Genomic DNA, 14,181 nt, shown 5'->3' with positions numbered 1-14,181 from the left:
ATTTTTTCACCCGATTGTCGCCGACCTCCCGGGTCTGATATGGTCCAACCAATCTTGCCTTAAACCTTTCCTATTTGATTTCATCCCAACCGTCGTACTTGAGTACCAACTGCCCCGGCTGAAACCTACTAAGTTTGTCATGCCACGCCTTATGTCTGTTATGTGTTACATCCGTCGCCCACTGTGCCTGCGGTCATCGTGCATCTAGCTTATTTCCTTGCTGTCGGTACCCTTCAAGTAATTTTATGGTGCGATGTGTTCTTTTCCTCCTATGCGGTCCGTTCACCGTGTACCGAATGGTGGAATCTTTCTTTTTTCTGGGTCTATGTTGTATGTCCTTCCCTTCTTCAGCCGTAACCTCCTTTGCGTCATCTGCTTCTCTGTGTTCCTCCGGACACTCATTTTCCTCCTTTTTCTCACCTTTGTCGACCCTTAGCATATTACAACCCGGAAAGAGTTCATAGTCTTCTATTTGCCAATGGTAAAGGCCATTCATCGAGTCTAGGTCATCGTCATTCGATCCTCCGTCTAGTCTCAATATTCCTTCGTCGTCTGGTTCCATTCTCCTCTTTCCTTCATTGTCGTTTCTTTCGTCGTCACTATCGCCTTCACCTTCTAAGTCTGACGATGCTGCCTCCTCACCTACCATTTGTGTATGCAGGTGAATTATGAATCTTTTGCCTCCGCGCTCCATTGATAAGGTATTTCGTTTCCAATCATGTTTTACTTTTGCTTGCACCAACCAATCCCGTCCCAGAATAGCATCATATCCTCTTCTTTTCAATGGAATGACCACAAAATTCAATAAAAATGGTTGCGTACCAATGGTTACCGGTTGCGCCCTCAAGGTTCCTAACGGTTTGATCCGATGCTGATCCGCCATGAGCAACTGGAATGTAGGTGGCCACAGCGTCGACTTTCCCAACTTCTTCCAAGTATCCTCCGGCAACACATTCACGCCGGACCCTCCGTCGACAATTGTGTCTGCCAGAACATTTCCCAAAATCCCCATCTCAACGACCACCGGATGTCGTCCGAATGTGAGTGCCAACAACATTAGGTCTGTTGTCATCACTTCCCTACTGTCCCTTCCTGTGTCCTCCGTTGCTTTCGGAAACGGTGTATGATTCAGAATGGTCGTCCATAACTGGGGCATTGTGAGGTCACTTATCTTGACCGGTATCTCCGTTTGTAAGATCTATCGTACAATGTTTTGTTCTGCGAAGTTCCTTGCCAAGATGCCGGTGATGTCCTTCAACTGAGATGTCCTCGCTAACGATGCCTTTGCAATTTCAACCTGCGCTTCCCCCAATTTTCTCTTTTCCTCCGCTTGCCTCCGTGCAATTGCCAAAACCTCCTCTACATCCGTGCCAACAGTGATCAAGTTTACTTCAGACTTCAAACACTTGGAATCTTCGTGATCGCCAGGTCCACACCATCTGCATAATAATTTCGGTGTGTTTGCCGCTGTACAATCCCGCGCAAAATGACCCCACAAATTACATGCTCGGCATTGAACGATCGACCGTCTGTTTGCATCATACTGGGTTCAACTTCAGCTCCCATTATTATTGTTATTGTTCGCATTGTTGTTATTTTGCCCTCTGTTATTATTCCTGTACCCTCCGAATGTGGCACCTGCGCTATTCGTATTTCCACTACTACCCGACAGGGAAGCCTCCTGTGTGAGAAGCACCTGAGGAGAGCCTCTTGTCTTCATGTTAAAGGGACACTCTTTTGTCGAATGGCCCATGATCTGACAAAAGTCACAAAATTGGTTCTTTGGACACGATCCTTTAGTGTGACCATCGGTCTTACACTCCGTGCACCACAGCTCACTACCTTTTGGCTCTTTCTGCATATTTTTAAACTCCATCATGCAGATCATGTCCTTCTGTAGGGCGCGGACCTTCCTGCTACTGCCTTCATCATCGCTGCTATCTTCTCCGGCAAGCTCGTCGTCATCAGAATCAGATGAGCTAGTGTTCTTCTTCTTCTTTGTTTTCTACTTACTTTCGAGGTCCAATGCTCTGTTATAAGCTTCCGTGTATGACGACAGTGGGCCAATTTTCATTTTCCTCAGCAACTTCGAGCGTAGGCCTTCCATGAACCATCTTTTCTGAAGTCTATCTGCCGGCTTACTTTCCATTTTGTTTATCAAGTCTTTTAATTTCCTGGCGTAAACATGGACGATTTTGTTCTTCCCCTGCTTAGTATTGAAGATCTCTGCTACAATTTCATTATCATCCCGCAACAGTTTAAATTCTGCCAGAAACTCCTTTTTAATGTTATCGCAACTGTTTAGCTTTTGTGGATCTGTATCAGTGAACCAATCAATTGCTACGCCTTGTAGGGTGGCCGAAAATTGCCTCATCTAGTCATCTTCATCAGTTATCCCATTTGCCTTCCAGATCGTTTCACATGTTTTGCAATGTCGAATGGGATCGGCCGTACCATCGCCATTGAACTTCGACAGTTTCTCTTTTGGTCCCGCTATCACAATTGGTTTCTGTAAACAGGTGTTGCTCGGTCCTGCAATACTAGCGCTTTTCACTCCCACACCGACAGTCTGTACACCGCAAGACTGGTCTCCCACACCGACGGTCTGCACTCCCACACCGGCGGTCTGCACTCCCACACCGGTGGACTGCTCTCCCACATCGACGGACTGCTCTCCCACACCGGCAGTCTGAACTCCCACACTAGTGGTCTGCACTCCCACCAGAGGTGTCGACAGTTGCAAGCCTTGGTGAAGAAGAAGGTTCTTCTAAAGTTGTTTCCCGCAAAAGTCTATCCCGGACAAAGAGGTCACTCCACGCTCGTGCTCCCTCGGCACTGCGAGCCATGCGAGTTGATGCTCTTCCATCTAAATTTTCTTCCCTCGGCGAACACAAATTCAAGAACTCCTCCCGTGCTTCTTCAACCAATTCCACCCGCTGCCAAGTCTCCTCCAACAATTCTTCGGCGCTCTGGTTTCCGTCGGCAATCTTCTGAAATCTCCGTTGGCGTTCAGCTTGCTATGCCAGAATTAAATTCTCTTGCGCAGTACGGATTCCAGCTTTTCCCTTGACCTTATTCCGATCCTTGTTAAGCTGATTTGGCATTAATCTTCATTCCTCCCACCTTCTAGGTTCATAAAGCAATGGCACCAAATGTTTACCGTACTGGTAAAGAAATCAACGCATATAGACAATGGAACAGAATAGCAGAATTATATTCGCATATGCCAAACATACATTATGCTTCATAAGATTAATGATAGAAGATAGATGATTAATGATTTACAATGATCCCAGATGAGATATAAACACTATCCGCCGAACCTTCCCGAAGGAGTCCGTCGGCCACAAACATTATGTCCGCTACAAACTATTTACCCGTCGGCTACAAAATACAAAACACCGACGACAATCATTCCGTCGGCTACAGAAACACCACTGAGACCATCCAATCGGCTAACAGATTTGAGGTTAAGGTTGCAAGAGGAACCTTGTTACCTTGCACTAATGTGATCCCACGACTACAAATTTCCATGGGAAACTATACCATGACAGATGAATTCGTTGTCATTGATTTGGTTGATACTTACATCATTTTGGGCATCCAGTGGTTGGAAACTCTTGACCAATACACCCAAAGTTTCAAAAGGATGGACTTTTCATTCGAGACGAATGGTAAGAAGGTGTTGCTAAGAGGAATGTCAAATAAAGGAACGAGAGAACTCACAATCAAGAAGATAGAGGTTTTTTTTAATCATGATTAGACCCCAGACACTGCTAGTAAAAACACGATAGTCAACGCCTTACCCCATTCCTTGAATAATTGGCGGGCCCATCTGTTGGTTGAGTACTCCAAGAACACTTTTGCATATCAGTTGATGGATGGCTATGTACGCAATGAGAGATACAAAATTATTGATGACATCATTTACTTCGATGGAAAGATCTACTCAGTACCTGACTCAAGACTGAAGAAGTTGATTAGGGAAGGTTTCCTATAGCCAGATTTGCATTTGCTTGAGGACAAGCAAATTTTGGGATGGGAGGACTGTAATATCACCATCATAAAATAAATGTAATTAACTAAACCTTTTTATTGGGCCAATTGAGTTAATATATCTCAGACCAATTTTTTTAATTGTTTCCGTAGGTAGTTTGGCCATCAGCTATCTTTGTACACCCTCGAAAGGTTTTCTTGACAGATATTTAAGCACGGCTTGTAGGTAGTAGTAGGTATGCGATTTGGATTATTTATTTGTATTGCGAATTTCCATTCGAATTCTCTATTGTTCGCCATTTCGGAAGTGAAAGATCTTCCCTACTTGGCTTGTTCGGTTTCGGTGGGATTCAACCCTCACCCTATTCTATTGCTTGTAATACTTTGCTCGGATCTGGCAAATCGGAGCACCATCTTTTGGCAAATATTAATTGAAGGTTAGGCATATTCAATCTCCATTCTTGTGTAGCTTTATCTAATGAATTCGATCGATAAGTTTATGATTGCATAACTAAGCATTCTTCCTCTGTCCGTACACCATCCACCTTCCACATTACGAAGTGCATATCCTATGCTACATCCTTACCCTTTCGAATAGCCCTATGCTCTAGCATACCATACGGCCCTGTGTTCTATCACACCATACGGCCTTGTGCTCCATCGTACCATACAACACCATCAACCATACGGCCATATCTGCCATCCACCATTTGTACGACCTTCTTTTCCTATTGTACAGAGTCCTACCTTGTGGCTGCCGTATGGCACTATCTCCCCTCGATTTCCCTCTTCCGTACGGTCATCTTCACCCCCTCGTACAACCATCTCCACTACTCCTGTACAGCCATCTTCTCTACTCACCGTACGGCCCATCTCCACTATTCCCATACGGCCATCTTCTCTACTCACGTACGACCCATCCTCACTACCCACCGTACTACCTTTTGTTTCACCATTGTACGGCTCCCTCCATGCCTCCAGTTGATCCCTCTCTTCCATACACATCTGCCGACCACCTGACACTGAAAGAATTAGGATGCAGAGGAGCAACACCTTCAATTACGGGAACTAGAACATCACATACAAATTGCCCAATGAAGGAGATGAAATTGCAATCATAATCAAGTCAAGTATTGTAGTACGGGTACAATTCACAGCACTATTGACGACACTGTAGTAGCTAGCAATAAATGTATTCTCCAATTTAAAAAAAAATGAAAGGACTGAAGGATCCCTTTGCAATGTCCCTATGTTTAGCAAGTTCCTGCAATTAGCTTGGTTTGTTCACCATCGTGACCCTAGTGAGCTAACATTGGGATTTGAGGGTGTCAGTTGTGAGGTTATAGGCTTTTCAACAACCTATGGTGTGCTTTGGCTCTATTTGAGGGACTTACTATTTATAGTAAGTCAAATTGTTGGTTCTGATGAGCTCAGTCGAGCTAGAGCAGTTATGTGATGTTCTCAATTTTTATTTTGGGCTTCAAGTTTGGGCTCCAAGAATCTTGGAGGGAGCATCTATTTATAGTAAGTCACCCCATTAGGTTCATTCATCGTCTTTCATCATTAGGATCACATTGGTGTTGTCAGATTTCAATTTTGATGCTTCTTCAATTGTTTTCGCAAGACAGGTGAATTATTATTATTATTCATTGACATACATTGAGGTTGCTATTTTTGTTGGTGTTGTTGGTTGGTCACCTCAGTATCATAGCTCATTGGAACTAGGATGAAAAAATTTAAATCATGGAAACAAGAAATAGTGGCCTTGTGTGTCAAAATATTAAGTTATGGTGGAAAAGGTCATTTTTTGAGCTAAAAGCAATTAATAAATTATATTAATGGCACTTTATTATATTTTAATGTTGTCTAAGTGGAGTTCCTTTGGGAAACTAGTGTCATTTGGAGATTATAAATATGAGAACATTTGATGAGAAAAGTATCCAATTATTTGATTATCTTCAAATCTTGGATTAGAGGATTTAGCCTTGGGAAAATCAGATTTTGGACTTGATCATGGATGGTAGTGGAATGTCTTTTATGTTTCGAATTGTAAATGGACCTTGGAGAGAACTTATTGACATAAAAAGAAAATAAGGATTTGGGGATGCAGTGGAGAATTGGATCCTAAAGCATGTTGAAGATTTTGGATTTAGAGGGAAGACAAACAAAAGGTGTCTTTTTATTTGCATGCTTATAGTTTCCAGTTTGTGTTGTAATCCCCGCTGTAAGAGAATATAGCTGATTCTGCATTATGATATGTATGAGGTTTCTTGGATTTAATTTTCATCATACTTATTCGATCAAGGACTACTTTCCATCTTTGGAGAGGAATTCAAAACCTAGAAGGGAAGTTTGGATTTGGAAGTTTTCAAAGTGGATGATGAAGCATGGTGGTATGGAAGTAGGGCAGAAATTATGATATGACTTGTATTCTCCACATTATGTTGCTATCCACACCATGCGCACTCTTCCGCCTTTATGGTGGAGTCTCTATATTTGGGGTGGCATTTGGAAGTATCTTTGGATTTTTGAGAAAATCTCTATCTCAAAGATAGGAAAATCCTTGCCATGGGTTTACTTCTACCATTTTGTGTCCAAGTTTCATTCCCTTTTCAATGATGGTCCTTTGTAATTACCCATAAGATACTGATATTCCCATGACAATCAAAATTCTAAATTTCTTATCCTTAGCCATATTACTCTTTGATTTTACTTCGTTCTGTCATGACTTAATTGATTAAAATGTTCATTCCAAGTTTGCGAAGTCCGTTTTGCACTTGTCTTTTCAACTTCTTGATTCATTCTTAGATGTATTTCGCAATGAAAAGTTGTAAAAACCTTTTTCCAAAACCATTTCCTTTATCATTTTACTGATTCCAAGAGAGAATTTAAGTGTCTTGATGACTCTCCATCTCCATCCTAAATAGGTTCCAAGGTTGCTACTAGCTTGATCTCTGCAACACAAGATACAATCTAGTTTTCCTAAATGCAAAATTCTAACCAAAAACACTCTAACGGAGAGAGATGAGAAAATGTAGACCTAACTTAACCTAAGGGTGTGACAGAGAATTGGGAGCCCCTTTATGCGACAATTTGTTTGTACAAAACACAAGCTAGTAGGTACTCTTCTGGAAATAATGGTACAACACATCGAGCACAAACAAGTGCAGTCATAGAGCAGTTATCATTACAGTACCAAGAGGTATTATTGCTACCTGGAGAAGGGTTGTTCATCTCAAGAAACAGTCATGACCATGAGTAGTAAGAGTAAAATATATAGGCCCCACAATGAGTCAGGAAGTAAGTAAACTAGTGTTGACACAATTGCAGTAGAGAATGTCACCAGAGAGAACTTGAGTAGCACTAACAGCCTGACATGGCGGTAATAGACATACGGTCACAATCCAATCAAGGTGGCCCTTACACATGCTTAGGTGGGAAAAGCTACACAATTGTTGGATGATTCCCAAGCAACCACTAGACAAGGAGAGAAAAATCCTTAAACATGCACATTATTGGTTTATGCCCCCATCCATTGTTAATCATTAGCGAATGGAATCAAAAAGTAAATAAAACTGGAGTCGTTTTCCTCGAGTCAAACTGAAATAAACATGATTCCAAAACACCTAGTTCTCATTTTAGTTTTTTCCATCATCTCATTTTTTTTTCCTTTGAAAGAGTAACAAATCCTTTTTTGATATACACCACCTGACATATAAGTCAGTTTTTCATTCATAGAAACACTTTTCCATCATCCAACAATCTTCAAAATAAAATTTCTAATTATTATTATTTTTTCAGAGCATTTTCACTTGTATTACCTTCATTCTCACCTAAGATTTGCTTTGTAACCAGGTTTTTAATTTTTCTTGAAATTTGAAAAGAGCAACATACTAGAAGAATAGATATCCCCTTTGAAAAGCATTTAACAGTCATACAAATCTTTGAGAAAGGAAAATACAACATATCACTATCTTAGATTATTTATTGCGAACATTGAGCAGTTGTCTCATTTTGATAACAAAACCAAGAAAATGTTATCTATACAGGAAGTTTCAGGCAAATTAAAGGTAGCTGATAACAAAAGAAGTGATTATAATGAGTGGAATAAATAGGTCCAGTGAAATTCCCAACAAGCCTAAGAAATTGATGCTGAAATGAACTTTACCTGTGCATTCAAGCCATTATGTGTGTGCACAACACCTTTTGGTTTACCTGTTGTGCCACTAGTATAAATAATTAATGCTGGTTTATTCCCTGCACATTAGAAACACTTACAATATATCAATTTGATATGGGCAATAATTGAAAAGCATACAAGATGCAAAGTTTACTTGATTAAAATGTAATTTACCTTCGATCAAAGTTGAATTTTCAATCTCTGTCAAAATATGTTTAAATTGGTTTCTGGAAGTTTCTGCTCCACTACTTTCATGCTTATCACTGTTTAATAAAAGATTTGGAACTGAAGGGAGAAGATAAACATGTGACGCCGATTTATCTGCAATTTCATTGAGTATTTCACAATACTCTTCTGTACCCATAACTATAGATATCCCCTGAAGAAGCAAGTTTGACAAGCATGGTATGGTTATAAAATAAAAGATATGTATTAAACAGAAGTCGACCAGAAACCATTCAAAAGATAATAAAAAATGAGATATACATAATATAATTTTATAAACCATTTGTGTTACCAGAATAGACTGAAAAAAAGATATAACACATAAGGAAGTGTGTGATGCAATCTTGATGCCAAATAAAAAATGTTCAGAAGAAATCCAGATATAAAAATGACATTAATCTCCTCATCATCAAATATATATAAAATACTATAAAGTTCTAAGCTATAAAATTAATCTTCTTCAGTTTAAAGAAAAGGTCATTTTCAGAGCTAAAATGGAGCTTATATTAGTTAAGTGAATCTTTAAAATGGTGTTATCTGGAAAGTTTGGCAGGAAATCTATAAAAATTGAGATCTCATTTGGTTTATGCAGATTATGCTATTACCTCAGGAGAGAGTTTTGACGATTGTTTGTTTAAACCTTCTAGAGGGCATAAGCCCTTCTGAAGAAGATCAGCTTTGGTAGTGAGGGACCCCGGTTGATGTTGTGGGATTCATGTGGTGTCTCAGCCGGGGCATAAAAAGGCCTGCACATTTGTTTGAAAATTTCATGTATGGAGGGAAATTTGTGAGGTCTTGATGGAAATAAGTTTGCAGAAAAGAAGGTTTGGATGCCATTTTTGTAATGTTCTGTTCCTGTCACCTCTGTCAAACCGCTTAAACTAATGACATAAACAGGCCGTACGACTCATAGTCAAATGTCTGTATAGTAGGGTAAGGATCTAGCACGAAGATGATTGCTGGAAGTCTGCACAAGTATCCTAGAAAAAGGTCATACAATATGCAATACCAGGAGGGGTCGTACGGTATTGAGATCTCGGCCACACGGTGGATGATTGGAGACCGTACGGTAGGCAATGCCAAGAGGGGCCGTATGGTGTCTAGATATGACCGTACAGTGTCTAGATGTGACCATAAGGTATGGTAAAAGGAGGCCATACAATATGGTGAAAGGCAAGCATACGGTGTTGGAAGAATGCTTGTAGGTGATGGTGTGAAGACCATACGGTGGAAGGATGAGGGTGCACGGTGATGTGGAAGGTCGTATGCTGAGGGAAAGTGGAGGCCGTACGTCATGTTGGAAAAACTTGCGCAGAGTGTAGTATGGTATCTCCTTCAAATTCGCTAATGCTAAGTCCTCCGAAATAAAATGAGAACTCAATAAATTATACAAGATCCACTAGAGAATAATGAAATAGCACAAATAAATATAGATATGTTCCAAATAACAAATGGTGTTCCAAATTTGCCAAATCCGAAACAAAGAAGCACAATGGACGGAATAGGGTGAGGTTGATTCCCACTGAAACCGAAGAGCCAAGTAGGGAAGATCTTTCACTTCCGAAATGGCGAACAACAGAGACTCCCAAAAGGAATTTGCAGTACAAAGAAATATAATCCAAATTGCATATCTAATGTCTACCTACAAGCCGTACTTAAATACCCATCGGGAAAAATTTTATGAGTGTGTACAAAGATAGCCGACGGCAACACAAACAACGGAAACAAAAATAAAAATGGGTCTAAGATATATTAAATCAACCGGCCCAATTACAACGGCTTAATTAAAATTTATTTTATAACGGAAACATTACAGTCCTCCCGTCCCAAATTTTGCTTGTCCTCAAGCAAATGCAATGCTGGATGCTGTAGAATGTGCTCTCCCTCCCACGTCACGTCGTCCAACGGCAAGTGTTTCCAACGTACCAAATATTCCTTCACTGTGCAAGTCTACAGGGTCTTCTCACGTACTTCGATGATCTCGGTTGGTTCCAATACGAGATTTCATTCTTCATTGAGCAGTGGAAGGTCTGCCGCTACCGTGACGTTCTATCCCACAACTTTCTTAAGGCAGGAGACATGAAAAACATTATGAATACAACTCCCCTTTGGAAGTTCCAACTCATAGGCAACTTCACCAATGCGGAAAACTACCCGATAAGGACCATAAAATCGTGGCTTCAATTTTTCTTTCCCCTTTTCCATCAATGAGGATTATCGATATGGTTGAAGTCTGAGGTAGACCAAGTCTCCCACTTCGAAAGTTCTCTTGATTCAATGTCTGTCGGCGTAGATTTTCTGTTGATTCTATGCCCGTTGTAAGTTTTCCTTCAAGCATCTCAATATGTCCTATCCCTCCTGAAGCTAGTCCCTTGCCCTTGGTGCACGACTATCACCCAAAACTGTGTCAATGAAGGAAAGGGGTTCATACCCGTATAGTGCTTTGAATGGTGCCATCCCAATGGACATGTGGCAGATGGTATTGTAACAATAATCCCCTAAGTGCATCCATTTGACCCATGCCCGTTGCTGTGCCAAAACGTAATTCCGAAGGTAACCTTCAAGCCACTTGTTCCCCGACTGTCTGAGGGTGATAACTAGTGCTTGGCGACAATTCTGTTCCTGCCAGTCAAAATAGTTTTGTCCAAAAGATACGGATAAATCATCCATCCCAATCACTGACAATGTTTTGGGGTAACCCATGTAGACGACAAACTTCTCTAAAAAATAGATCGGCTACCTACGTGACCTGAAAGTCCGAGGAGATGGTGAAGAAATGTGCATACTTCATCAGTCTATCAACCACCGCATAAATACAATCCTTTTCGTTTACCTTGGGAAGTCCAGTAATGAAATCCATTGAAATACTTTCCCAATTTTGTTCTGGAATTGGCAGAGGTTGCAGTAACCCAACAGGTAGAGTATGTTCGGATTTGTTCTGCTAGCAAACCGCACACTCTCTCACATACTGCAATACGTCTCCTTTAAGTTCTTTCCATGAAAACCTCTCCTTGAGACGTCTGTACGTTTTGAGGAAGCCCGGGTGTCCTACCAAGGGTGAGACGTGTACCTCCTTCAAGATTTTTTGCTTCAATTTGGATTCTAACACAAAATATCCGATTCTTATAGTAAATGATGTCATCCACCACTTTGTACCGCTCATCCTGGGTGTTGCCATCCATTACCTCACAGGTAAATGTGTTTTTGGAATATTTTACCAACAAATGTGCTTTCCAGTTAACTGAAATCTGGGCCAATAAGCAAATAGCAGGTTTCCTACACAAAGCATCTGCAACCACATTGTTCTTTCCTCTCACATATTCAATGTCAAAATCAAAAGCATGAACCTTGCTTACCCATTTTTGTTGCCTCTCGTTCAAGTCCCGTTGCTCTAGAAAGAATCTCAAACTATTGTGATCCGTACGAACAACAAACTTGGCACCCACCAGATACTGCCAAAACTTGGTTAGTGCATGTACAATGGCCAACATCTCTTTGTCATAAATGGAATATAAGCGTTCTGTTTGCATTAGCTTCCTACTCTCATAGGCTATGGGGTGTCTATCTTGCCTCAGTACCACGTCAATGCCTTCTTCGAATGCGTCGCACTCTAGAATGAAAGGTCGAGCAAAAAATCAAGCAATGCAAGTATGGGACAAGTGCTCATTGCTTCTTTCAACTTATCAAAAGTGAGTTGTGCTTTTTCATTCCACTGGAAGGAACCCTTTCTTGTCAGATCTGTTAATGGGGCACTGAGCTAAGAGAATCCTTTTACAAACCTCCGGTAATAACTGCACAGTCCAAAAAATCCTCGTAACTCTGTAAGTGATTTCGGGGGAGGCCAATCAAGGATAGCCTAAATTTTCTCCTAATGAACTTGAACTCCATATTTACTGACAACATGCCCCAAGTACAATATTTCCATCATACCAAATTCACACTTGGATGGGTTGGCAAACGAGGACTGATCCTTCATGATCCGTAGGACTTCATCGAGATGCTTCAGGTGCTCTTCCCATGTCCTAGCATAAATAAGAATATCATCAAAAAACACTAGTAAGTACTCAAGCAATTGTTTGTTGAAGATGTGATTCATGCATGATTGGAATGTAACAAGTGCATTTGTTAATCCGAATGGCATGAGCAAGAACTCATAATGCCCGTAGTGAAAATTGAAGGCTATTTTTTCCATGTCTTCCTCCCTCATGGGGATCTGATGGGATCCAGAATGGAGATCTATTTTCGAAAAATACACTTGCGCCATGTAATTCATCCAGCAACTCATCTATCCTTGGAATGGGATATCTATTCTTTATTGTCTTTTTTATTCAACGCACGATAGTCCACACACATGCGCATCATCTCATCCTTCTTTTTGACCAATACCACTGATGACACAAAGGGGCTAGAACTGGGACGAATCCATCCTTTCTCCAGCAGTTCCTAAATAGTCTTTTTGATCTCATCTTTGAATTTCTTGAGATGGCGGTAGGGTGTGGTTATGACCGGCTTGGCTCCAGCTTCCAACTCAATAGTATGTTCAAACCCTCAATGAGGCGGTATGCTAGGAGGAATGTCAATAAAAACTTTATCATGTTCACTCAAAATATTCCGGAAATCATCTTCCTGGGGAGGTGTTCATTGCCCTTTTCTAGGTTCCGCCAAGACAAAACAATGTGCAACCCAAGCAATGTCATCACGACAAAAAATTGCCTCCATCCGATGTGCAAAAACTTCCTTCGAACCTTCATATGCCATTTCGCGGAGAACAACCTTCTTTCCATCAACAACAAAAGTGATGTCCATCCGTTTGAAGCTTTGAGTGTATTCATCAAGTGTCTCCATCCACTGTATGCCTAGAATAACCTCCATATCATCAAGGTGCACTACGAAGAAATCCTTGGTCACCGTGTGATTTGCCATTGTGATACTTAGCTAAGAAACAAGGTGTGCACAGGGCAGGAGAGTCCCTCCTACAACCTTGACTTGAAATCTTGCATACGCCTCCATAGGTAGACCTCTTCGTTTCACCAGAGAGGAGTTTATGAATTTTCGAATAGTTCTGCTATCGAGCATCACCATAACCTTTGTCTTTGAAGGGTTCCTCGTACATGAAACATTTTACACCTCAAGCTACCGGCTAGGACAATAGTTCCACTGCGCCATACCAATGTTGCAATTCTTTCCATACAGTTCAAACTTCAAACTAACCATTTTGGTGTCCTCATGGGGTTGGTTGTTTTCGGTGGGTATATCATCTTGTTCTTCCCCATCATCAAACATGACCTCAATGTAGTGGATCTTTCTTTTCCCAAGGCATCTGTCTCTGGGTTCCCATGGTCCTTTGCAGTTGAAACATAGTTTCTTCCTTTGAAGCTCTTGTTTGGTAGCTTTGTCCAACGACGGCTTCTTGGGCGGAGGTCGTGGAAGGTCGTATGTTGAGGGAAAGTGGAGGCCGTACAGCGTGTTGGGGAAAACTTGCACAGAGTGTAGTATGGTATCTCCTTCAAATTCACCAATACTAAGTCCTCCGAAATGAAATGAGAACTCAATAAATTATACAAGATCCACCAAAGAATAATGAAATAGCACAAATAAATATAGACATGTTCCAAATAAAAAATGGTGTTCCAAATTTGCCATATCCGAAACAAAGAAGCACAATGGATGAAACAGGGTGAGGTTGATTCTCACAGAAACCGAAGAGCCAAGTAGGGAAAATCTTTCACTTTCGAAATGGCGAACAACAGAGAATCCCAACAAGAATTCACTGTACTAAG

At 41.0% G+C, this 14,181-nt stretch overlaps 1 protein-coding gene across 2 annotated transcripts in view; it reads right to left on the bottom strand.

The window, feature by feature from the left end:
* Positions 1-14,181, bottom strand: part of AAE13 (AMP-dependent synthetase and ligase family protein) — a 220,873-nt gene that overhangs the window by 159,376 nt on the left and 47,316 nt on the right. For both annotated transcript variants that reach the window (XM_089819847.1, XM_089819848.1), the window contains exons 4-5: positions 8,351-8,555; positions 8,165-8,253 (exon numbers count right to left, since the gene is read on the bottom strand). In XM_089819847.1, the coding sequence (XP_089675973.1) occupies positions 8,165-8,253; positions 8,351-8,555 (294 nt within the window). The remainder of the gene's footprint in view (positions 1-8,164; positions 8,254-8,350; positions 8,556-14,181) is intronic.

This window comes from Cupressus sempervirens, chromosome 3, assembly GCF_028749045.1.
Source record: "Cupressus sempervirens isolate cs-2001-9-10 chromosome 3, ASM2874904v1, whole genome shotgun sequence".
NCBI classification, from domain to species: Eukaryota; Viridiplantae; Streptophyta; class Pinopsida; order Cupressales; family Cupressaceae; genus Cupressus; species Cupressus sempervirens.
Note: the sequence above shows the minus strand (reverse complement) of the source record. Positions and strands in the feature narration are given on the sequence as shown.